The 25485-nt window shown below is 35.2% G+C and overlaps 1 protein-coding gene across 5 annotated transcripts in view; it reads left to right on the top strand.

Moving 5' to 3' along the window:
- Positions 1-25485, top strand: part of BBS9 (Bardet-Biedl syndrome 9) — a 311265-nt gene that overhangs the window by 124971 nt on the left and 160809 nt on the right. For all 5 annotated transcript variants that reach the window (XM_055804136.1, XM_055804135.1, XM_013303082.3 and 2 more), the window contains one exon: positions 9862-10044. In XM_055804136.1, coding sequence (XP_055660111.1) covers positions 9862-10044 — 183 coding nt within the window. The remainder of the gene's footprint in view (positions 1-9861; positions 10045-25485) is intronic.

Here is a 25485-nt window from a genome sequence, read left to right as displayed (position 1 = left end):
TAAATACGTATGTGTGTATATGATGTTGGCATTTACTTCATTGGACACCAGTCCCTAGCCTATGGTTAAACATACTTCATCAGAATAATCGTGTGATAAAATAAGTTTTACCCACTAAAATAATCACTAGTTTTGCATCTCAGCTTATTTGGAACAGAAGACGAACTCATTTGGGAAATGAACATTTGCTTGTTTTGGTTTTATTTTTTAATTTCTGCTTAAGTTCTAACTCCTAGTTTTACTGGCAGAATGCACTGCCTGAGTTTATTGTGTGGCTACGGCAGGTGTGCATGTAAAGGAAACTACACCTGATTCTGTTCCTATGGGCTTTGTGCTTGTGAATTAGCAGGGTATTTCAGGTGGGAATTTTCTTAATTTGTCAGTTTGAGAGAGGAGTTAGGAGGTGCAGTTCCAGGTGTGCAGAAGAATGAGTATCAGTGGCCATTATCTGCAGCACAACAAATTTGGTGACCTAAAAATATAGGTTCTTTTGATCACCACCTGAAGAATTGCCATTGAATACCCTGTAATGTTACTTCAGGTGGTTTCTTTTTTGTTTTCTTTTTTGTTCACCGCCCCCCCCCCCCCCCACCGCCCCGATGAAGGGTCCCAGGCACTGATATGATAAGCTCTTTGCTGCTTCATTATTAAGTTCACCTGCTGTGTGACTTGGCAGTAGGGTATTTTGGGTCTATCAGTAATTGTCTTGATCCCATAAAATTAAATCCACAGCTCTGAAAATAATGGCACCTGTATGGCAATAACTGTTGTCACAGAAGTTGAATACGTTATTAGAGTAGAATGCAGCTTAAATTTGTAAAAGTTGTTTGCTGGGTCTTGTTGTGGAGCAAGCATTATTGTGGTCTGTGCTGTACTTCATTTGTGGAGGCATGCAAAAATCTACTTTGTCTCATTGTGGCACCTTGCATGAACAATCAATTTTTACTTCCACTGACTCTTTTGAAACAATGTTTCTTTTTTTGCTAGTAAATCCAGTAAACCCCAGTGAACTCCAATCTCTTTGCTAAATTCTTTTAAGGTTTCATACAGACTCTGTTTTTGACTGAGTTTTATAAAAGCTGTATTTCATCATGAAGTTCCTTAGTTTGGAATGGTTATGTCTGTCTCAGAATAAAAAAAACAGAAGAAATTATGGAAAACTTTTAATTCAAAGACAAGTTATTCAAGCAAGAAATTAATATGTTTTGATACCTTTGCACTTTGACCCAAGAAGCCTGTTTTATGTCTAAATGTACTGACACATGTTCTCAAGATTTTACTAAAAATAGAGAAATTCTATAAAGTGTCTCAAAATAGAAAAGGGATTTTAATGAGAGATGTCCTGAAATTTGTGTTGTGGTGAAGTTTGAGCTTCTCATTAGCCTGCCATCCATTTTCTTTGATTGCTACGTTTAGAATTTGTTTCCAGGGTGTATTATTTTAATTTAACCATTCTGAGTCTTACTGTTACTCCCAGACACTGTGTTTGCAACCAGTGTTTTCTAATTACTTAAAATCATATGCTAGCTCAGCCTGAATGGGGAAATCTGGGAATTTCCTTGGGTGGTTGGGTACAAAACAGAAGTGCCAAAATTGCAAGTGGGATTGGGTGGGCAAGTTTAATGGCTTGACATTTAGCTTAGAACTTCACTGTCTTGATGGCTTGCTGATTTGCTTGATATTGATACTTTTATTGTTAAAGGTGTTGGAATAAAATTTGCTGGAATGGCTTTGTGTCTATACAGATGGAAAACTATCTGTATTATGTTAGCTGGATTGCTTTTTATTAATCTTTTTAAGATGTGTCTGTCAACATGTTTATTGCTTTTAATTATTGTAATAAAATATTAATATGAGATGAGCCTGATTTAGGACATGTGTTTTACTGTGTGCTTTCTGAGTAGCAATGATTTGTGGAAATATTCTGGATTTCTAAAACTACGCTCATCACCTGATATCTACCGTGCTGCAAATACTTTTTTTCTCACTAGGTGCATATGACTGATCACAATGAAAGTAGTGGCCATTAACAGGGCAAATTTCTGCCTTTCCTGAATCAATGCAATGTCCCCACTGGAGTTAGCAAATCCTTGACTATGCACTGAGCTTCACTGTACATAAATAAAGTATATTGCAGAAGTAGGATCTAATGGGTTTCTCTTGATTTCCTGGCCAGCCATAGATCCCATTGGACTGGAATACAATTAGTAATTTGCAGGATGAGGCCTCTGTTAGTTTTTTAAACTGTTTAGGTTCACAGCTTATTTTAATATACAAAAATAAAAATTGTTCTAAAATTTTAATTTTAATGTTGTGATTTTTTTGTCATCATTATATAATACCATATATTTGTTGATATAAACCAAGCTCCCCACCTCTCTGTCTCCATTTAGCTAATATTTGGCTGTATTTTTTTATACATTGTTGCCAATTCAACCACAACTTTACAGTGAAACTCTGTCTTCAATATTCATTGACTATTGGAGATTCTATGACAAATCTCTGTGTTATTTAGTACACCCCTATGCTTAAATGGAACTTTTGCTTTGAAAGCGTAAGTAAAGGCTTCATTGTAACTCACTGGCTTCTTGGCTTTTGTGTAATTTGTAACAGACGTTTACTCAGATAAGCTACTAATTGTATAACTCTGTTTTTAAATTTGGATTTCCTAATGTAGAACTTGCTTCTAAATGTTTTGGAAAGTATCATATGTATTTTGGAATATGTTTGTAGCCTTCCTTCAAGGATTTTTTTTTTTTCCACCCATTTTGGTATTTTATAGCTACACCAAATAACAGGTAGTTACTCATGTGCAAAGCTGACTGCAATATTTACTTGTGGCTAGGCTATCAAGAGGAGGCCAAAGTGTCAGATATTTAAATAATTTTCTTGTACGTATTCTTCCGGTTGACCATATTAATTTATCTGGCTTCTCACAAATGCTAAAGCCCCTTTAAAAAGAAGACCCCAAGCCAGTAAAGAAAGAAAAGTATATTAATCAAATTAAAATAATTTTAACTGTAATCCTTACCGCAGATAGAACAACAGAGACAACAGTAAGTCTCTTCTGTTACCTTGGATTTAAAAAACTGGGGAGAGAGAGATGAAGACAAAGTAATAGCCTGTTTGCTTACTGAGTATTCTAAAGAGGAAAAATGAAAAGCATAGAGAGTTCTTTTGCCTTCTGAACTGAGCATATTCATACAATGATGTCTCTGCGTAGCTGAAATGATAGTTACTTTATCCCCAAATATTTTCTTAATAACATCATCATCACTGATTCTTAAAATAAATGTTGCAGCATGACTCTCTGTGATAATAATCCACTGCCACTTTGGTTTGTGGAGGTAAGACACAGCTTTGATATATGTGAAGTCTCAAAAGAACGTTCTGAATTTAAACAGTACATGCATTTGGCTCTTACAGTGCTTGAATTGATTGCATTTTAGCCTGTAACCTGTGTTGCACTTGTAGATGATACTGCATCATGGCAAATTCCAATTTAGAAAGGTGCAGTAGAGCTGTTAATGATAATTCCCTTGTGGAAATAACATAGAAGAAAACAAAACCATACAACTTCCCTTACAGCCTTGCATATTTCCTTAGTCTGGCTGTTGTAGTTTCCAGAGGGACAGATTGCAATAGTAATTACTTGTGATGATCAATAATTTCATGTTCATCAAGTGAGGCAATAGAATTTGAGGAGGTAGCTGAGTGTCTCCAGATAAAGCATGGGTCATCATGCTGCAGTGTCTTTCATCTCTGCTGTCTTCTCAGAGCAAGTTCATGTTGAGCTTCTCTTGAAAGTTGAGTATTTGGTTTCTGGTGAATTGATGCTTTGTTGTCATCGTGGTGGGCCTATGCCACAGGTTTAAAAACTGGTCACGGTTAGCGCTAGCCGAGGCGTTCTTATATGGGTCAGATAATTGTGGCCTGAGGTACTAAGTCCCAATGTGTGCTCTCACGTACCCATTGCAGCGCTGTGGGAACACCACAGCATTTAGAAGTGCTCCCTTGCAGGAGTGACATGGTTATTCTTTCTGGTGACAGAGTGTTTGATAAAGATCACTTTCTGACATGGATATCTTTGCCCACATTCCATAAAGCTTTAGTCACCTGTCAAAAGCTGTGTGCACAATGGTTGCTGAATGAGGTTGTCTGCACAAGGAATCGGGCTGCTAATCATGGTTTCGTTACTTTGTAAACTACTTTAAGAAAACTACATTGAGGGGAGAAAAGTTTACTCTCAGAATAAGGGATATTCAGGATTTTATTAACTGATTTTATCACTTACGTTGTCTTACTTGTTTTAGGGGTTTGCTTTGCTGGTGTCTTGGCATTTGTATGTGACTGCATGCCATGTGTGCAAGGTAAACAAAGGAGCCTGTAAGGAAAAAAATATTTGACTTTAAATGCTTACATGTTCTATGTGAGCTAGAATATCTGATGGAGACTTCTTAAAACCACAAAAAAATAATGTTAGATGTTGTTACAGATTTAGTAATTCAGTTGTATTTCCTTCTCTAAAATGAGTGAATGTGGGAAAAGGTGAAATAGGGTAGTAATAAATGCCCTGTTGCAATAGGTATGACCTAAAGCAGTAACCGTAGCATTCCTCAGCTCTCTAATTTTTTCTGCTTTATATATGTTAAAATCCTGCTTTATGAATATCTAATGTTGTTTAAAAATTGTTGGAAGGGGTCAGATCACTTACCTACCTTGCAAAGTTATTCCATCAGAATGATCGCCAGAAGAGACCTGTGAGTTTGTGATCTGTTTTTGCTTGTACTGGTTACAGAATGGCTTTTCTGAAACCAAGTATAAAAGCTTTGATTATGGGTTAATTTACTGTGGAGTACTTAATAATCTTGAGAATTCATAATCCCTGTGTCCATTTCAGAATAATTACATTTCTGATGTTCACCTTTTTACATGTTTCATCTTTTATCAAATTTTACATAGAAAACTTGCTCTGAAGTGCTATGGATGAAATGTAAAGAGATTCTGTATTCCATAAATGCTAAACTGCTCTCTTTAAACTTGATTTGTGCTAAAATTGAAGGTACTTCAAATTTACCAGAAGCTGAACCCAGTGTGATGGAACTAGGTGAGAATAAGACTAGTTGGCTAAAGTTTCAGCTGTGGTGAAACTTTGTTTCGCATTAAGCATGTTATGGACAATTATGTTTTTCTTGGCTGTTTTCAAAAAAGAAAAACAAATTGTCAGTCACATTTTCTGTTCTCCATTTTAGAATATGGCTTAAACCTATGAGAGTCTTCCGTCCCAATGGTGTTAGGCGCTCCAAAAAAATATACTAACAACTCAAAAGAAAGTTTCTTGGAAATTCATACTAGTTTCTTGCCCTTTATTGTTTGAAGTTTTCTTCAACTTCCTAGCCAGCTAATAAGAAGGCATTTTGTATTTTTGGAAATGTACTTGTATTTTTTTGTATTATTGGAATAAGCCTGGGAGAGTGAAGTTCATTATTGCCCCAAGGAACTTGCCTGAATATACAAGAATGAGTATGTTGCAAGCCTTTTTCAAGAGGGATTAGTAATTTTGAAGTTATTGCTGGATGTTAAACAATGCCCTGAAAATATTGTGAAGTAAGCACTAATAATGGAGAAATCTGATTGTTTTTAAAACCATTAATTTGAAGTTTTCAAATGCTTGACAGCTTGTAAGGTCTGCTTAGCAATGAAATAAGCATGGAGAGAAATCTTTCTGCTTGAACACTTGAGGCTGAAAACATGAGAAATGTTCTGTGCTTGGAAATTATCGCAGTCAGATGCTGGTAATAGCATTGAGGGGTGAACTTCTCAAGATTATAAAAATATTTTTGGATTTCAGCTCTACATTTACAGCTGTGAATATGAAATTTACTAAAAGTTTTAAATATTATCTTGATTTAGAGAATAGTTTTCTCATTTTCCTTTTACAACATGCTTTCATTAATAACTTAACTGACCTCTGCTTTGCTATAGGTAAGTGTATTGGTATTGGAACACAGCAAGAATTTGGTCAGAAAAATTTAAATTAAAAAAAATGTAAATGAAGAGCAAGTTCTGATTAGTTGTAAAAATATATATTTAATTATTGTACTTTTAACCCATTCCAGTACCTGTTAAATTTTTCCTGTATCAGCCACTTTCCTTTCTTCCATTGCTTTTAGAAAGTTTAAAAAACTTATTTTTAGGTTTTTTTTTCTTTGAAAGTTTTGTAATATTAAAGAGGGAGAAAGAAAAATCTTAAATAGGCACTGATGGTCCTTGCAATATAGACTGATTTTTTACTTGACGGTTTCCAGTTCTAAACTTTTTGCATCTAACTTACACTTGGCACTGCCAGTTGCAATGTGTTTTTCCACCTACCCTGTGAAATAGTAAAACAGGGAGATTTCCTTTTTTTTTTTCTTTTTTTTCTTACATCTGTTTAGAAAGATGATAAAACGTAACTAGGCAAATTGAACAACTACTGTAAGAGTTGAAGATACAGTTGGGAAATCATGGAGAAACCATGAAGAGTCTAAAGAGACTAGGATTTCAGTTTGCAAAGGGTATGGATTCTTTATTTTGCTCAACTGTTACAAAATACAATTGAGATAATATTCATGTGAAAAGAAAATAATTAGATATGTGAAAGATTTTAGAACTTATTCATCCTTAAATTCTGCAAGTGTTTGAATGAAGAGCCACAGAACACTTCTAAAATTTATAGCTGATGTCCTGGCAGATGTTTAGAATAATGTTGCTCTGTGAGGAAAGATTTCTTTTTTTCCCCTCATTTTAAGTATTTACTGTGGAACTATGTATTGTCAAAGTATCTTTAGTCTCTTCCAGCTGCTTTATCGCTTTGGCTTTCGGTTCTCAGCGTATCTCAAAGGGTGCTGTTTTGACAACCTTTTTTCTGTCTGGTTTTTTTTTTTTTTCTGGCTTTTTTAAAACTACAATGTCTGTGTGTGCCTACATTATTGTATGGTAATTTGTATTGTGTTATCCTGGATCTTCCAGATTTCAGAAAGCTATATTAGGTCACTTCTTCATCTATTAAGAGTATAGTTAGTACTTAGAAATGCTTTTTTTTCTCCTCTGTTTCTCTGCAAGTGTAAAGTAGAACTTGTATATATGCAGTCACATAAAGATTTAATTGCTGTATGTTTTAGTAACCTGCAACACTCCAAGACTGCACCTCTCCTTCAGAAACATAGACCTCTCACTGGTATAATATTTGTCTTGTATTATTGTGCGTTAGAACTGTAGAATTTTGTACCAAGGATAAACTATTTTAATGGTTGTACTTTTAAGGGATTTTTGTGAAGCTGCTTTCAAAATAGCTTATAGGCTTGGTACATTAGGTATTGTCTGGGAGTACTGGGATGTTTGTGTTACATCTATAGCCTAAGAAAAGGTAAGCATCTCCTTTGTTGTAAATGGTTGTAAAATGGAAAGAAGGCAAATTCTGAAATTAACGATCCTTAAGGTAGAAGGTCATGTCATTTAGTTCTCTTTATGTGATTTATGCCTCTGAGGTATACAGTATAGTGTAAATTGACATATAGCACAGAGTGAGAGACCACCTAGGAATTCATTAATGACTCAGTCTAGGTGTCCTTTACCCTTGTTGTGTAAGTGGGTTTCAGGTAGCTGTCACGCAAGTGTGACTGTATTTGCCTGCTGCTTCAGCAAAATTGATATTGCCTGATCATTATCCACAACAGGATACAATGATCTTGCCTTTAATCCAAATTCCAGGAATTATGGATTTGTCCATTGCACTATCCCACCCAGTAATGATGTTATAGGAAGCATACTGACGAATTTAACACACTGATGACATTAACCTTAGCATATTTTTCTTCCCAAAATTCTCAAATGTATATTGGACAGGAAAGGTGATTAGACATTTGAAGGATTCTGTTGGACTGAGGAGAACTTTACTGTTGTTGCTTGTTTCCTCAGAAAGATGAAGCTATATAGGGCATACAATTACTGGTTACAGTGGATAGATGCAAGTGATGTAGGGTACTATGTAGTGTTGTGTTTGTCATGTAGCTTTGTCATCCATAACCATTCAAAAGTGACTGCAGTATGGAACTCCACCTTGCTTAAAACACGAGGCATGAAGAACATCAGGGCTTTGGACTGAGCAAAATGAATGCGGGCAAGATTACATCAGGTGACATGTCTGTGACTATTACTCTCCTCTAACCGAAGTATGTCATGTTGGTTTTCACTATTTGGGATTAATTTCTCACTTCTCCTTTGCATAGTTAGCTGGGCTTTTTTACTTTTTGTTTTGTTACTTGGCTCTGATTTATGTAGTGTTTGGACTCATGAGTGTCCTGTGGGTTCTCTATTTTATTTGGAAACATTACATTTTAAAATCTAAAACAAAAGCTATCAACACGTTTTGTTTGAAATGTTTCTTATTTATAGTTCCCTAAAATTCTCTTTTCTTTATCTTCCCAGTCACATGGGAGCTTGGAGGGAACACACACACATGTCTAATGCCAGTGTGGGAGATTAAAAATAGTTTTCCTCTGTGAAATGCTAACAGCTGGTTGGCTTTGTTTCCCGGCTGAAGATGCATCGTATAGTATTTTCGTTTTCCTGCTGTTGCCAAATGTTAATGGATCAAGCTCTGCAAGTTTTAATTTGTAAATTCTGTTGTAATACTAATTACACTTTAACTGCATTTCTTGAGGCTTTTCACAACTCCAGTCAAGCACTGTTATGCTATTTTGCAGATAAATAAACAGAAGGAGAAAGTGGTTGAGAGGTGCTTTGTGTTGATTTAAATGACAATGGAGATAATCAGTGCTGCTGTAAGCCAATTATTATTATTCAGGCAACATGAAGATGTAGTAGCAATTCATGAGAACAGGTCTTGCAAATTGTGCTCCCTCAGGATAAACCCCTAACCTTTGTTTCTTACCTTTAGTTGAAGTAATTAATTGCAAATCCTGTGGAAAATCTCTTGTCATACTGAAATTATACCAATTGCATATTGAAATCACGGCCATCTTCATTTTTCACCAGTGATGGAAAATGTCTAAACATTCTATTTCAAGAAGGAAGGCATTTATAGCAATATTTTTCAAGATACCAATTTTTGTAATGCTGAGTGGACAATATTATATACAATTACAAGTTATTTCTAAACTGAGTAGGATATCATACAATAGCTCTTCTGTTTTTCCCCGTCTTGAATTACTCAGCAAAATTATCTTACCATCTTAGAAGGGAATCTTCCATTTTATTTTGAAAGTTCTTTCATAATGTCTGGCAGTTGATGTGGTATTGCCTTCATATATATGATCCACAATGTTTACATTGTGGCATAAAAGCTGAAGCAACTAGTGCAAAACATGGAGAGACCCGAAAGTTAATAAAATAATAGATGGCAGTTATGTTTGTATGGTAATAATTATGTACTGCATTTTTAACTGCATAAATCAAGTGTACTGTTTTTGATTAATACTGTAGGCTTGCTGATCATATAGGGATTAGTGTCTTGTGTGGTATTAACCTGGAAGTTAGTTTGTTATCAGGTATTATGTGATATGATGGGGATCAGTTTCAGGAATGCCTGAAGAATCTGCTCTAAACAGAATCCTTTCTATGTTGATTGTACTAGAGAGATAAATACTGTTGCTTTATGGACTTGAAATTGCCTTGGGTATGCAAAAGAAAAATGTAGATAAATGATAACTCATTTAATACTCTGTGGTTTGTGTTTATGGAATTGTGGAATTCCTCAGGATCTTCTAAAGGAAAACAAGAGTGTGCCAAAGGTAATTTCAGTGTTGAGTGTTCATGGATGGTAAAATTATACTTAACAGACGTTTGTAATTTTTGCAGGTAATAGCTTTAGCAGATGCAGCAGAAGAAAACCAAGCCAACATGTTCCAGGCATTCACAAAGTTGAAAAGTGCCACCCATCTGGTTATTATGCTGATTAGTCTGTGGCAGAAGCTCAGTGCTGATCAAGTTGCTATTCTGGAAGCTACGTTTTTGCCATTAGCAGAAGATACGCAAGAGCTGGTAAGAACCTGCAAGAGCTGCTTGAAAAATACTTGTTGACAGAGCTTTAAGTGCTTACATTTACATATTTCCCCATGTACTTTGTTGAAGACTGTCCTCTGAAGTGATTTAATAACCTTATTCATAGAATCACTTAGGTTGGAAAAGACCTTTAGGATCCTAGAACCCACAGATAACCTAATGCTATTATAACAGTCCTATTCTCCAGGGCTGATCAGACTGTTGAAGTAGGGGAAAGAAAAATTTAACCAATTAACCCAATTTAACCACTCCATTCCAGAAATGATGCAACTCTGCCAGCAGTGCTGGATCTCCCTTTTACTGAAATGTCCTTGGCATAAACCTTGTTTATGATGTTTGATGCAAATTACATTGATTTCATGGGAAAGTGGGGAAGTAGAAGTAGGTTATGGAGTGCTTCATTGGAAGGTATGGGTGATACCATTTAATTTCTACTTGATCCTTCCTTACCAAGCCAATTTGGAGTTCTCACATAAGTTTAGCTGGTTTTAGCTTCTTTCCAGTTGTTAGCACAAACAGAATAGCCCCATTTTTTTTGAAGACTCTAATATAAATGCTACCTAATATACATACATGTGTACTCACACGCACACATTCCAATAGAACTATAAAATGTGGACATGTACACACAGTAATACAGTATATTTGATCTATTAAGCATTTGCCGTGATTTGTCTTCAGTGTTTGCAAATTGGTTTTGTAATGGATGAAAGTTATATGAAGAAAATACTGTGAATAGATAATGTACTTGTGTTCTCCAAACCATGTTCTAGATAGTCCTTTATTGTGTAGATATCTTGAAAATTCTGCTCTGATTTAGTGAGTGCGACTATGTGAGACTGTGTACAAAATTTGGAGAGTGGTCTGTAAATATAGTGCTGTATTCTATCCTCACCTGAGGTCCCCACCTAAACACTGCTTTAGTTGAATTAAGGAATGTTCTAAAACAACTAGAGTCAATCTCCAGTTAGTTTAAAGTCCAGCTGCTTTACTGGGTTCTGGAACAAAATACTTAAAGATAGCATGCCACAGTTAGAAGAAAAATGAACTGACATTAATATATCTCAATGGTTTCTTTCAGGTATCTGAACTATGAAGTATACTGCAATAAATTACTTCTATAGAATAAAAAATAAGAATTATCTAAGTACATATTAATTTTATTCTTTACACTCTGCTCAGGGGTTTTTTGCAATATATGGTGAATCCAGATTTTGGTACATATCTAGAATACTTAGAATGGTTTGTGGCTTTTTTAGAAGCTTGTACTGGGTTTCAAGTGAATCTAGGATCATCTGCAATTTCTACCTGGTCTGGGGAAAAGCATTTTGGCATTTTGTATGATGTTGACTGATAGCAGGCAAAGCAAAACAATTTTGCTGAGATTTGGTTTGGATTTTGTCCTCATTTAAACTTGAAAAATGAAGCTGCACAACTGAGGAGTGTGCATTCCCATGAATAGAATTGAAAGAAAGTTCATGTGAATCTCATAAAAGCCCAACCAACCGTTTTTTGCATGACTCGCTTTTATTTTGCCATTAGGAATTGCACTGCTTTGACATGTGCTTTGATAAAACATGGTGAAATCTGTTGCGTATCATATAATACAGGATATCACTTCAGTATATATCTCGATGTGGTTTTGATACAGTAGTTAACATTATTCCATGTTAAGCTATAAGACCTCACATAAATATTGTCAGGATAAACATCCTGCAGAGCAGCCGGGATGAAAAATGTAAACCAACAATAACTGGAGGTGGAAATGGAAATGAAACCTTTTCAAAATACTAAAATACTGAAATACGTGCCATATTGAAGTTCTTATGGTACCACAAAAATTTGAATGTAATTTAAGGAGAAGTTTAGGCAAGGAAGGGGGGAAATCTTCTGACATACCAATGATATTTACAGACAGAAGCTCCTAGCTAGGCTTCAGGTTTCCTTGCAAGCAGTTGAGTAGAACGCTGGTGAAAGAAAGTACTCCAAAGAATTTTTATTTACTCTTCAAACAATTCTGCACAATGGTTTGTTGTAATTTTATTTGGAGAGAATGTGCTAGAAGACAGTTTAGATGCAGTCTACATGTCCAGAACATTTTCTGCCTTGTGAGCATTAAACTATGGAAGTGTTTTTTTAATAAAAAGGAAATGTTTAGAATATACTGTTACCATAAAAAGAAATGCTTCTCTGACCATAACATTAACATTATTCTCATGCATGCCATTCCATTTAGAACAGATCGCATCTTGTTTTCTAGACCTGGCAATCACTTCAGTTAGATATTTAACAATTATCGAAGTGGTATTTTGTGTTCCCATTGTCACCAGTTTTTCTCAGACTACTAAATGGTTTCTGTTTCTGCAAACTTTTGTCTAAGAATATGTAAAATTTGGTTTTTCCTGTCTACAAAGATATAGCAGAATTAATACTGTTAACTTCCACATTTTTTGCGAATAACAGATATTTGGCATTATTTTTTATTTCCTGCAGTAAATTTCTAACCAGCACCTAAATAGTATTGTTTTGATTAAAGCGACTAAAAGGTTGCTCTTGTTTAGTATTGAAAACACAAGGGCATTCCCTTTTTCCATGATTCTTTCATGAATTCTGCACAGCAGAAATGGAATGAGATCTCTCAAGTCTCAGCTTTTGACCAGCGGGATAAATGAGCTAACCCTTCTGCTAACGAAAGCATTAAGAAAGTCCAATGTACTTTGTTACTGTGGGATGAAAATGAAGCCCATATTCAAATTAGAGAAGTATATATTGTCAGTATTTCAGAGCATAATGTTACAGCTCCATGCAAACAATACCTTAAAACCTATACTGGTTTTGAGTCCTATGTTTTGCCATCTGTTGAAATATATGGTAGAAAACTATTTTAGAATGCTTTTGGAGACAAAAGAATGCATGAATGCTTTAATAATATTGAGATGTATCTGAGTTTTTATTATGCAATTCACTTGTTTCAGGAGAGCTGAAAGTTCTGCAAGACTAGCACACTTGTTACTGGCTTATAACAGGGAGTGACAATAATTTGAGGTACTATAAAGTCTGGAAAATGAAAAAAGCAAGGAACATTGTAAGGGATGATTTTCAGTGATTATACTTTACAAAACCGAGTTAATGCTGAGATGGTGGTAAAGCATATGTTTACAATAGGAAATCCTTTTGGGAAAAGAGAGAATTTGTCTGGGCTAATTTAAAGGGTTCAAAGCATTTATGCTTCACGGGATAGTTTTGATACAAAGGTTGCATGGCTTCTGGATTGACTGGTGTCTCATATGGTTGTTAAGCTATTAATGCTTTCTTTGTTGAAGATATCACAAAGAGAAAAAATGTCTGTCAATACTGACTTTCTAATTTTAGGACTGATAGAGGGCCCTTGGCAGTATCACTATCGATAGTAACTTTATTGAAGAATAAGTAATTTCATAGTTCTCATGATATGACCAAATGATGTATGGGTGCTTCACTGCTCATAATAATCCCTTTCTTTTTATAGTCAAATTTGTGATACTATAGTTACTAGTAACAGCTATAAACTGGCATCGTGCAAGTACATTTTCATCTCCTTCATTTGTGTTTGGAATCACAACAACTAAGTAAATGTCTGTATTCGATCTGAATTTCTTACTGAAGTTGTCATTTGGAAGAATAAAATGCCTGAGGGTGAAATGCATAGTTTTAAGTGATTCTGATGTGGTGTAATTAACTGAAGTTAGTGAGTATAAATTTACTACTTTACAGTGTTGATTAGATAAAGTAGAAAAATATACTTTAAGGCAACGATGAAAAAGAGGTGGTTTCAGAAGAATATCATGAAGTGCCTAGTAAGAGTCAGGAGTTACTATCAAAAGTGTCTGTGCTTTCTGTAAGAACATGATCTGAATGTAAATCACCAGAAAAAGAAAAGATCAGTCACTTGGGAAAAACTAGGTAGTCTTTTCTTGCTGGGTTTTATGCATGATAGCAAGTGGGTTTCACTGTAGAGTTCTGGAGTAATGTAGAAAATACCCTTTTATATGAAGAATCCTTTACCGAGTGAAAGTTCTCAAGATTAAAGATAAGGTTGTTTCTGTAATTCCAGGAGTCTTAATTCTGTAATGACTGACAGTAGCCAACTTGCTCATGAATTTTTCCAGTTATGTTTAGTACTTTTGAAGCTTTGAGCTAATAATTACATCTTTGATAAGAGTAATTTTTATGAGACCTAATTCTTAGAATTTAGTTGAAATTGTCACTTTTCACTAATTCTTGTAATGAGTTAGAGAAGAATCCAACCTAGGTCTTAATCACAGTAAAATACATCTGGAATTATTTTTGGTGTCTTATATTTTTTTTATTCTCTGCTTGTAGTTTGAACCACCTTTTAAATAGAAAGCCCCAACTATGTAACAGACTGAAATATGTTAAAATAGGATGAAATATAAAACATTTTATTTTATAAAATATATTATAAAATAGTTTATTTTTTAAACAAAATTTAAAATGCCCCAAACCCAGGAAACCAACAAAAAAACCAAGGTGGTGGGCAGTGACAACTTGTAACTTGGAGCCAGTTTTCCATACTTTTGCATACATACTTCCAAGTTGTATTCTTCATTTCTGTGAACAGACAAATTTATAGCAGATACATTATTTTTGGTTTTCTGCCTCCTCCTTTCTAGAAACAAGATGGATAATAAAGAAGAAAATAAGTAGCTTTAGAGGGATAAGCATGTGAAAATTGTTGCCTTTTTTTTTCCATTTGGGAAAAATACTTCACATTAAATGATGTTAACTATCTTTTTTTTTTTTTTTTTTTTTTTTTTTTCCAAAAATCAAAACTAGTAACCAAGCCTTCCTCCAATTCAAATCAAGGCCATGGAACAGAACCATTCAGAAAGGTTTTTCTGGTACAGTCCAGCACCTAAGTCCAGCAGAACTGGTGTGTGTGTTTGTGTGCCGAAAATAGCTAGTGGTTTTTAAACCTTTAATCTCCAAAATAAAAGGAAGGAGCTTTAAGTTTTTCCTGCTGAAAAGATAATTTTTTAGTAAAAAAGATCAGCCTCAGTCTGAAGTTTAGTTTTCGTTCAGGGCAACATAAGATTGTCAAGTGAAGGAAAGATGAAGGTGAAGGAATGAGAGTCCTACTCCTCCCTGGGCAGGGAAGGTCCAGCATGAGGGCGGTAAGTTAAAAATGTAGCGGTGCCTGGATCCTGTCAGTGTCCTTTGCTCAGGCATGTGTATGTGACCCAGCTGGAGAATAAGAGGAGTAAGAGCATGGCTTAAGTACCAGCCCTCTTTGGTTTTATGTTTTGATATGGAAGTTAGACTCTCTTGCTCAGCACTCTGCCTTCTAGCCTGTTTTCAAGAGAACCAGAGTACACCAGAGACAGCTGGAGTAGATGGAGACAAGGACACGAGGTTGTAAAGCCACTACGTTACTGCAAATTGATGTGTATGTAACCTTTCTACTTTACTTTCATTTGTGATCCATTAAAAGCAGGGTTTCAAACTGATTGATTACTTGTCAATTTTATAATGTCTAGAAATGAAAAATCAAATGTTTGTGCTAAGTAGTTTGGGGAAAAGAGAGAATTTAAAGAGCAAGGCAGTGGCCTCACCACTACTTTAAGGACTATCAGTTCCTTTGAATGTTTGTGAATCATTCTTTTAATGCAGTTAATTTTGTTTACCGAGAAGACAGTGGGTTGTGACAAATGTAGCAAGTTTGAGGCAAGTTGCACCACTGTCTAGCGATCTCCATCTGCAGCTGAATTCATGTGATTCATCACAGTGAATTCTGTGGGTAGTGAAGTGCCAAAGTTTTGTTGGTCTGAGAAAGAAAGGCTTAGTGTGGTCCTCTTAAAAGTTTGTGTATTAATGAAAATCTATAATATATCTTTATTTGTATGCTTCTCACTTCAAAATACTGGCAGAAGCAGCTATACCTAGCTGTATTTTCAAATTCTTTTGTCATTTTCAGTTTTTGTGGTGGCTGGTAAGAAAGGGACATAAGGTGGGTTTTTTTTTTCATTTTTTTTAAAAGGCTCACTTCTGGTGGTTGGTAATAATAATGCTTTTCAAAAAAGAAAACTTCCTCTTTTTCTTCCAGATGACATAAAATTAATGGCAGAAAATAATGCAGAAACAGGTTTTGATGTGCATTATGAATTGTAAAAGTTCTAAGGACAGAAAGAATTGTTGTATTCTTGTCTTGTTTAATTCCTTGAAACTTGTATCAAACTCAGAACAAGTATTCAGCTTTGGTATAAACCTTGTGCTGATGGAGAATCTGACTTATCTGTTGGTTAGATGTATCTTTTGAAAAAGTTTTGAGAATTAGTTTTGTAATTAACTTGAGCAATCACCTTATTTACTCTGCCAGTATTAGAGATACTGAAGTTAATCTTCAGTGGGTTGTCTCTGTTGTAAGCAGAAACCTACTTGGGGAACTTCTTTCTTGGTGTAAATTAGTTAAGGCAGAACTGTGTTCTGTTGTGTGATTAGTTTGCCTCCAGCATATGTTACCTCCTTTAAAACTAACTTGGATGTCCTACAAAGTATTGCAGTTGTCCCAAGAGGTGTACACTTTAATAGATTAAATAAGTTTCTGGTATCAGACATGTTTCTCTATATAATATTGTGATGGGAACCTCTAGACTTCCTCTTTGTTAGGGTAGCGTAATCTACCTAGTTCAAGTACAAGGACAAGCTGAAATATTTTAGTGTAGTAGTAATTACTGAATATGTGCTGCGTAGCAGGAGTCAGATCAGTTATCATCTAAACTGCTTAATGACAAGAGTGATTATGGCAATGTTATTCACCAAAAGATTTTTACACTCAATGTATATAATCAATGACACTAATTTTTTGGTTTCTTTTAAAGCAGCTGATTGTCAGTGGAGAATTCTCTTAATATTGTGTCCTAATTGAAATATCTGCAGACTCTTGCTATGTATTGAAAAGTATTGTACTAGTGTATTAGAAATATAATGTGATTTATGATTGATTGTAGAATTCCACTGGAATTATTTATATACTGAGAAGACTTTGCAGTTTCAGCATCATTAGTGTATGGCCTTTATATTACATATTAGGACAGGGTTTATATACTGAAAAGTTGCATATTTACTTGTTCATCTTATTTTCTGATTCTCTCACATCAGTTCAAAGCTATGATACTTTTATTCTAAATATGGTAATGGTGTATTAGTACCTGATTTTAAAAAGCCAACCATGTAACATGGTATTTTCTGAGAAAATAAGATAAGAGATATTCCCAATCATTTTATGAAGTTCGCTATTTATATTGAACATGTGACTTAATGATATACAGCTAAATTCATCCTTTCCCTCAGATCTGACAGTCAGAAGTGTTTTTTGGAGGGTATATAAAGATCTGATCACCAAACCGTCCAATCTTTTTTCTTGGATGTGGGAGGAAAAAGAGTTTCAGTATTATTGCTTTTGGTTCTGAAGTTGTTGATGGTTCTTGGTTCTAAATTGCAATTGTAATGTAGCATTTTTTTCATATTTACTAGATAACTATAGATATTGTGGTGTTGTATAATCTGTCTACTGAATTAAGAAAGATATTGCTATGTAGCGTGAGAAGACTTCATGTGAATCTTTCATCTTGTTAAAAGATCCTAGAAAAGAAATCACTGGCTTTTTTACCATGATTTTCACAGTAGCTGTTTTTTTCAGGTGTAAGTTTTTCCTTCTAGTTGATGGTAAGATGCTTTGTCTTAATTCCAAGAGTAAGAATGATATACAAGTATTCTCTCAGATCTGCGCAGGTGGTGATAGACTTGCTTGACATTAGGACAGGCCAGTTCAAATCAAAGGAACACAAAGATTGCATAATGTATTTCTGCCATTGTCTCCTGGAAGTGAGAGGTTGATATAGCAGAAATATGGTTTTGATACCTCAAAAGTAAAACAGGTCGTAAGACAAAGCTGTACAAACAATGGAGGAGTTAATGATCTCAAGCTACTGTCTTAAGCAAAACCCTAAGAATTCTAGCATAAGTTTGAAAATTGCCTATCCATAAACGTGCAAGTCCAGTTTGCCACTATCCTCCTTGTCCTCACCTGTGAATTTTTGAAGAATAGAAATTCCACAATTTCAAGTAATAGAGCTGAGTCTGAAGTTAATAGTGAGTAAATCTAAAATACTGTGAGAATTTAAGTCGGAAACAATTTTTTTCTCGTTATGTTTTTTTCAGAGCTAAAATATTAGAGTGGACGTGGTTCCATATTTCACAGCTTTTGGAAACACAAACTCATTTGTCAGGCTTTCATACCATCTTATATTGGTAACCCAATAAAGGATATTGTAGTAAGAGAAGAAAAAGTTCCTCCCCAAGTGTATCACTGATATGAAAATAAAACACGGGCTGAGATGCAGTGAGATGTCTCAAGAAGCTTTCTTTAGCATATGTTTTATCTACTTTTTTCTCCAGACCAAGTATAACAAGGTCTGATTCCTCTTCCTTGTATCAAAAACTATCTTGCTGAACTTCATTGAAGTTACAGACCTCACGTGTGGCAGACCTACTGTTGGATGTATAGCATCGTTCAGTAAGATGCAGGACTCCTGATGTGTTTGCATGTCTGCAGACAGCTTTGACAGCATCTACAAAACCCAAATAGCCACTCAGTTTTCCCAGCTAACTGGTGAAAAGTTCTTGAGGAAAATAAAGATGACGTGTTAGATTAATTTCAGTGTTAAAAAGCAAAATAACGGACCTCTGAAGCTGGCAACAAAGAAGCCAAAGCACTTTGTTCATGTAGTGCGTACAAGGATTTCTTTCATCAGTTCCCAGAAAGGGATCAATGGTTGTAAGAAGTCAGGCTAAGAAGAAAATTAAGTTGACAAAAAACCCTCAAAAATTCAGGATTCAGGAATGGCTTCTACAGAAACCCCTGATGTGTGTGAACTTCCACGATTCCAGACAGGATGTATTTGTATTACCACAAACAAGCATTACTAGAGGACTAACTGTATAATTAGTTACTTAGAATCTATCTCTTGAGGAATGTTTCCCCTTCTCTGCTTCTCACCCACTCTGCCTTAAAAATCTTAATAATTTTCACAGCTGTCCAGAATAAAAATAATAAGGAATGGGTTAGGACATACTCTGTATTGCTCTGATTTTGAGATAGCAGACAATTTGAAAGAAGATTTGGGCAATATAGATACATTACTTGTCAAGATGAAAACTATTTGATCTAATTCTAACCCAATTTTGAAAGTTCTTCTGTGCAAATGAAGGACATCTGATCCTAAAGGATGCAGCCTGTGTGGAAATCTGGCTGCAATAATCAGAGATTAATCACATTTTAATGCAAGAGCTAATAAACCTCATCCTGATAGATCATGTTTTGTTGAAGTATGCACTTTCCTGAGACAAAGTTACTAAACTCAAAAGCATGGAAGAGTTAGGCAGCTGTAGAACTATTATGACTATGATCCCCACCTGGAGGAGTTCTGCTTTCTTACCGTGATACTCTGTAATTGTGTTATTAGTTGTTTCATTAATACACAAAACCCTGCAACTGCTAATAATCATAATTTGTTTCTGTGAGCTTGAAAAATGTATTAAAAACTTGAATGATAGAGGTCATCACTATAATGGAATGCAGCTTTCAGAACCTTTGTTTAGTAATGCTCAATTTGCTAGATTCCTGAAACACCCACGGCCTTGATACTACTCTTCTACAATATGATTTTTCCAGAAGCTCCTTGGTAAAATAAGTAGTTTAGGAGCACCGTTCCTAAAAGAGAAATAATGCATATTCTGTAAGATAGTTTAAAAACCACTGTTTTGATTTCTAAGCCATGTGCATTTTCAGCTTTCCTTCCATACTTGAAGACATTATAGAAGGTGGTCTTGGCAAATCTTGATTTAAAGTTAACTGTCTATAGAATAGAATCCTCCAAAAAATATAAGTCTTATGGTTAGTGCAGAAGTGCTCAGTGGTTTGTGAATTGTGTTTCAGAGGACAAAAATACCAGAGAAAGAATAAACTTTTAGATGGCAAGTGTACTTTTCAGGAAAGAATCTGTCATACAGCTTTCTCTCAGGTGAAGTTGCCATAGGTTATCAATCACAGAATGGTTTGGGTTGGAAGGGAACTTTAAAGATCATCTAGTCCAGCCTCCCTGCCATTGGCAGGGACATCAATATATGTTTACCAAGCATCTGTGACAGACTTTTTAAAAACACCCCAACTTATTCACAAATAGGTTTTTTTGCAATCTGCTACCTCAAAATCTGAGATACTAATATTTGAATTAGATGCTCTGAAGTAGCTTGAAAATAGTTGCTAGCATGAATAATTATTGTTAAATAGCTCTGCACAGATCTGTTGTGCTATACTCAGACTAGTTCAATAAACATTGTAAAAAGATCTGATACAGTTTCCTGTATAATTCTTGATTCTTTTCTCTACTCCTCTGTTTGTTCATAGACTCTTTAATCTTTTATACCTTAAATATCTGTTGTATCAGGTTCCCTACAGAACCATATTGTTCAGGAGATGACATGTTGTGGTCAGAGTTACCAAGATATCACCTTGTACTTCCTCAGGTTTTGCATTTGTTTTCTATCCCTTGTGTTTTAAGTAAATTGTAATTTGTTTGGAGTAGGTAAGTATGTTAAGCCCAAATCCTCAATGAGTTTTAAATGTCTATAATGTAGCTCTTGACAATAGTTTCAGACTTCATAGTACCGTCTCACAAATAAGGATGTTTTTCTGTCTAAAATTCTTTCCTTGGATAAAAATGAAATTGATTAATCTACTGTTTTGAGCTATTATTCTAGAACTATATATTGTATTAGTTTTCTTCATTTTAGAGAGAGCAGGATTAGTATAAGAATTTCAGTTGGTGTTTTTTCTGTTGTGTTCTCACTACAAATGTCCCTTTTAGGCACTTGATGGATTTGGAATGTATTTAAGCTTGACTCATTTGTCTGGATTTTCATCAGGCATTCCACTAGTCTGTAGGATTTTACCATTTCCCTGCTTTCTAGGTATTCCATTTTTTGTTACTTAGGTTTTTGTTACTTAAATATGTGGAAGTTTGCTTTTGGGTTGGGCTTTTTGGGGGGGTGGGGGGTAGGGGCAGGGCAAGTTACAAAAGTGAGTTGTACAAGATTCTGGAATAACCTGTTACTAGCTTTTTTAATGCACTATGTTGAAGAAAACTGGTTTTAGATTACTACGAGGATAATTCTTCAACCAAGTCATGTGCATCTTAAAAAAGACAGTTTCTTGACTGTTCCAAGTTTAATACATTAAGACTTCAGTAATATTTTACTGCATTGAGCTCTATATAGATATAGAGTCTATTTGCTTATCTTTTTCTTTAATTTTATTCAGATTCTGTTCAAAAGGTCTCCTAAATGCCAATCAGTTCAGGTTTAGCAGTAATTTTTCAGGGACACTGACAAGAAAAGTTTGTCAGCTCCATTTTTGGCAATACAGGCAAATGCTGTATGCAGTCTTCATGGCTGCTGTGGCTGTTATCTCCAGTTAAAGACAAATAGGTCAGAAATGCAGAATATGCTTGAACAATATGAGTTAGGATGACTGATAGCACAGTGAAATCCTGGCAAAATTTGTTACTGGTCTATGTCTGTGTTAGAGACTACCAGTTTAGTCAGTAGCCCTGGCTTTGTGGATTGTAACAACGTGGTATTTTTTTATTTGTATGTGAAACAATGAGGTAATTTTTTTAATCACTAAAAGCATAGCATTGAGACACATGGCTGGTGTTTCTGGTGAATTAGCATATGCAGTCCTTTCAGATATAGAAACCTCTTTGGTGGTTTGGATAAGCATAAATGCCAAAGTTGTTATTCAGTAAGGTGAACTTCCAAGTATTCTAGCATTTTTGAGAGCTGATGAAATCATTATTGTGACTAAAATCAAGAAAGAAGATATAGCCAGGCAAATTCCTGAGTTAACGGCTGTAAGAATTCCCGTAATTTGGCATGCATCAATTTTGCATAGTTCTTGCAGTATGTTTCACATTGCATTTGAATTTTTCAGAACTGTCTTGGCTATCACTCCAGGATAAATTATTTCATAGGCATCTTGAAAAATGGCTGTTGCCTTAGGAATAATATTCATAATGGTAAAGGCTTTAAAGGCTTTTTACTAGAGACTTCTTAAGATACAGAATCAAGTATCTGTCTGGCTCATGAACACAACTTAGGAACAATCTTGTTAAAGTTTGACTAATGTGTTATTAGAATGACTGACTTACGCTTAAGACAAATAGCATGAATTTGTAGATCTCAACTAAGTTTTCCACAATCCCTAGAGTTCTGTTAATTCCATAGACCAGTTGTTCTCAAACTTGCCTTCCAACAGCTGCTCAGTCACTCACACACCCACACTCACACCCCTCCCCCCCCCCCCATGTTGTCCATCCCGTCCTTTCCCTGGAATATGCTCAGCCATACAGTATTTGATGCAGTTTCCTGTCTAAGACATCTTATGTGAAGTGTTTTGAAAGGATTTCTATGTCCTTTAAACTTATGAAGAGATTTATCAGCAAGCGCCACTCTGTGCAGATTTTTATAGGCATGTATGACTTAGTTGCCTTATTTTGCTGTTATCTGCATGAAGCATTTTGTTGCATTTTGTAATAGAAGCTTTTTTGTTGCTTAAAAATTCCAGTAACCATAGTTAGTGGTTGAGTGAAATTAAGTCTCTTCTCATCTCATATTTTATTAACTAAACTAGAAACAGAAGCTTTCTGTGGTCAATGTGACTTGTTTCTTAAGCAACATGACTTCATTGCTGCTCAAAAGATTGCCTCCAAAGTTTTTAAGCCTATTTAGAGAAGGTTCTTATCAGAGAATTATTAACATCTTTTGCAAAGTATAGAAGACTTGTAATCCTCCTGGCATGAACTGTCCATCTGTGACTATATACCTTTCAGTGAGTTCTAAGAAATATTTTTATATCTTTCAATTTACTTTAACATGTTCCTGTGTATGTATTCTGATTATTTAGACAATAAACCAAATTGTTATCCTGTTTAGATGTAGCTAACTGGTTGTTTTTAGGGGGTGGTTGTTTGTTTTTTTTTGGGGGGGGGGGTGTGTGTGTGGTGGTGTCGGGAAGGAATATTCCTAGCACGGTGGGTTGAGGTGTTCTAGATGCGGTGTAGCAGAACTTGCTATTAGGATAGAGTTCAGCTGATAGCACTGATTGCTCAGAGCTTCATTTGTGCCTCTAGATGATTCTGGTCCTAAACATGAGTCAATATACTTGCAGTTTAGGGATATGCACAATATAAGGTGAAAAAACATAACCACAGGTTGAAGTAGTTATTTTAATTCTACTTTTTCTTGGTTTTATGGGTCTTGTGAAGTGGTTGAGGTATTTTATTTTTCCTCCCCGATGATCACAAGCTACTTTACCTGGCTTGCTAAAAGGAACTGGCAGATTTAACTGAAGCAAAACTGAGTGGCCTAATAGACAAACACCTATGAAACTGTCTAACCATTTTAGAATAATACTGTGTTGTAGTGGGCAGTAATATTATTAGCAGTCATTTGTTGAGAAGTTGCTGCTCTTCTGTGTTTACCTAGTATAAGAATGGACTTGGTTCTGAAACTGTTTGTTATTAGACTTTTCGGCAAGCACTTGTGCTTGAAGCTCTTGAACCAGGGTCAAAGGCATGGCAAAGATTTCAGTAACTTCCAGTCCTGTCGATGTATTTGGTATAAACACACTTTCAGGAGACACATTCACATCTCAGCTACAGTCTAAGCAGTCTTTTGTTTCTATGGTTCTCTAAGCATTTCCCTATGAAAAATTCTTGTGGCATTTTGTGCCTTGTGGCACGTTTCTTCTGCAGACTAAATCATTAACTAATTAATGTTGTATCTTGTATCTTTTCAAAGCTTATAGGTATAATCTCCAGGCTTAGTAGTATGTTTTTTGGGGCTGGCATTTACACTCTACTTTGTTGCCTTTTTTCCTTCATATAACAAGGATGTTTCCATCAGTTTGAGAGTTAGAATAGTTAATTTTACTGACCTGTTATATACTTCTCTTGTATTAAGCATCACAAATTGACCTAGGGTTTACATTCAAAGAGAACCCTTTGCTCATCTCTTATATCCAGAGAAGAAAAACATGGGAAGGTTAATAGCTTGGCAAAATTGAGTTTCCGTATTTATCTGTATTAAAATTAAGGAAAAGTCATTGGAGTCATCTGGTTAAAACTGTGAATATAAATTACCTTTTTACTTGTGTTATGATGAAATGTAATGAACTAGTCGAAGTTTCAAACTTCACAAAAACTCCTACCTGTTCAGCTTCCATGCTTCGCCTCCCGTCCTTGACTTTGTAGGATTTAAACTCTGGTGCATTATGTGAATTTTTTACAATTGCAGAGTACTAAAGGAAAGGAAGTGTTGTTCATAAAATCTGAGCATTCATTCTCAACACATCCCAACTCTCCTTTCTGTTTCCCAATTCCATCTTTTCTTTGCTTATGTGGGTGCGTTCCTTCTATAGCCTGAGAACTATATGAAAGTAAATTCACATATTAATTACATCTATTACAGGTTTTTCTTACAGGACAAAATCACAAAGATTGCTCTAGCAAGCCTTTTGTAAATATACATACTCAATGTAATGATAATTTTTAACTTTTCAGAATAGGGATTTAAGTACTCCTCAGGCTATTTCTACAAAGCTGCATAGCTGTATGACTAGTTGCTAAATGTGGTCCAGGTCAAACTTGATGAATATTAGTGGTGTCATAATTTTAAAAGGCTTGATAATATTTTAAAAGAATCTTTACCTAGGTTTTATATCCACCCTTTTTATGTTTAAGATAGCCCCGTAGGCTATCCCTGCAATCATAGATTTGACTGCCTGCTGTTTATCAATGATTAGACAAATCAATCTATCTACAGAGTTCATAAGTTAGATGAGGCTTGGCTTGGCTGTCTAGATGTGTGTTTGCTGTTACCTAAGTCAGTGGTTTGTGTGTCAAAATCTTCAATGTCTCAGAACAAATTTTGATAAAGTCTAATATTAAACAATATAGGGAAAGGTAGACTTTCAGTTTATTAATTATCTGCTTAAATACAGCTTAAAACTTGGTAAAAGTTGTTGAAGATTTCCAGTTAAAAAGCAACAAATGATTTTATCATTCATAGAAAATGCATGTGGTAAAACTTGTAGGTAAAATATCCTTACTTGTTTTTTTATTTGTTCAAAATCATGTGACAGCAACGTGCTGTATTATTATCTACTTGAGGCTCTCATTTACTGTATCTTGTCTGTGCTGGAAGCAGTTCACCCCTGTTCTGAGGGGAAACATGAGGTAAAACTACTGTGTCTGCCAGAAATCCCAGCATGGTGTTTGCAGTAGGAGCTGTTAAAAGTCT

The sequence above is a fragment of the Falco peregrinus genome, chromosome 5 (assembly GCF_023634155.1).
Source record: "Falco peregrinus isolate bFalPer1 chromosome 5, bFalPer1.pri, whole genome shotgun sequence".
NCBI lineage: Eukaryota > Metazoa > Chordata > Aves > Falconiformes > Falconidae > Falco > Falco peregrinus.
This window is presented reverse-complemented; position numbering and strand designations above follow the sequence as displayed.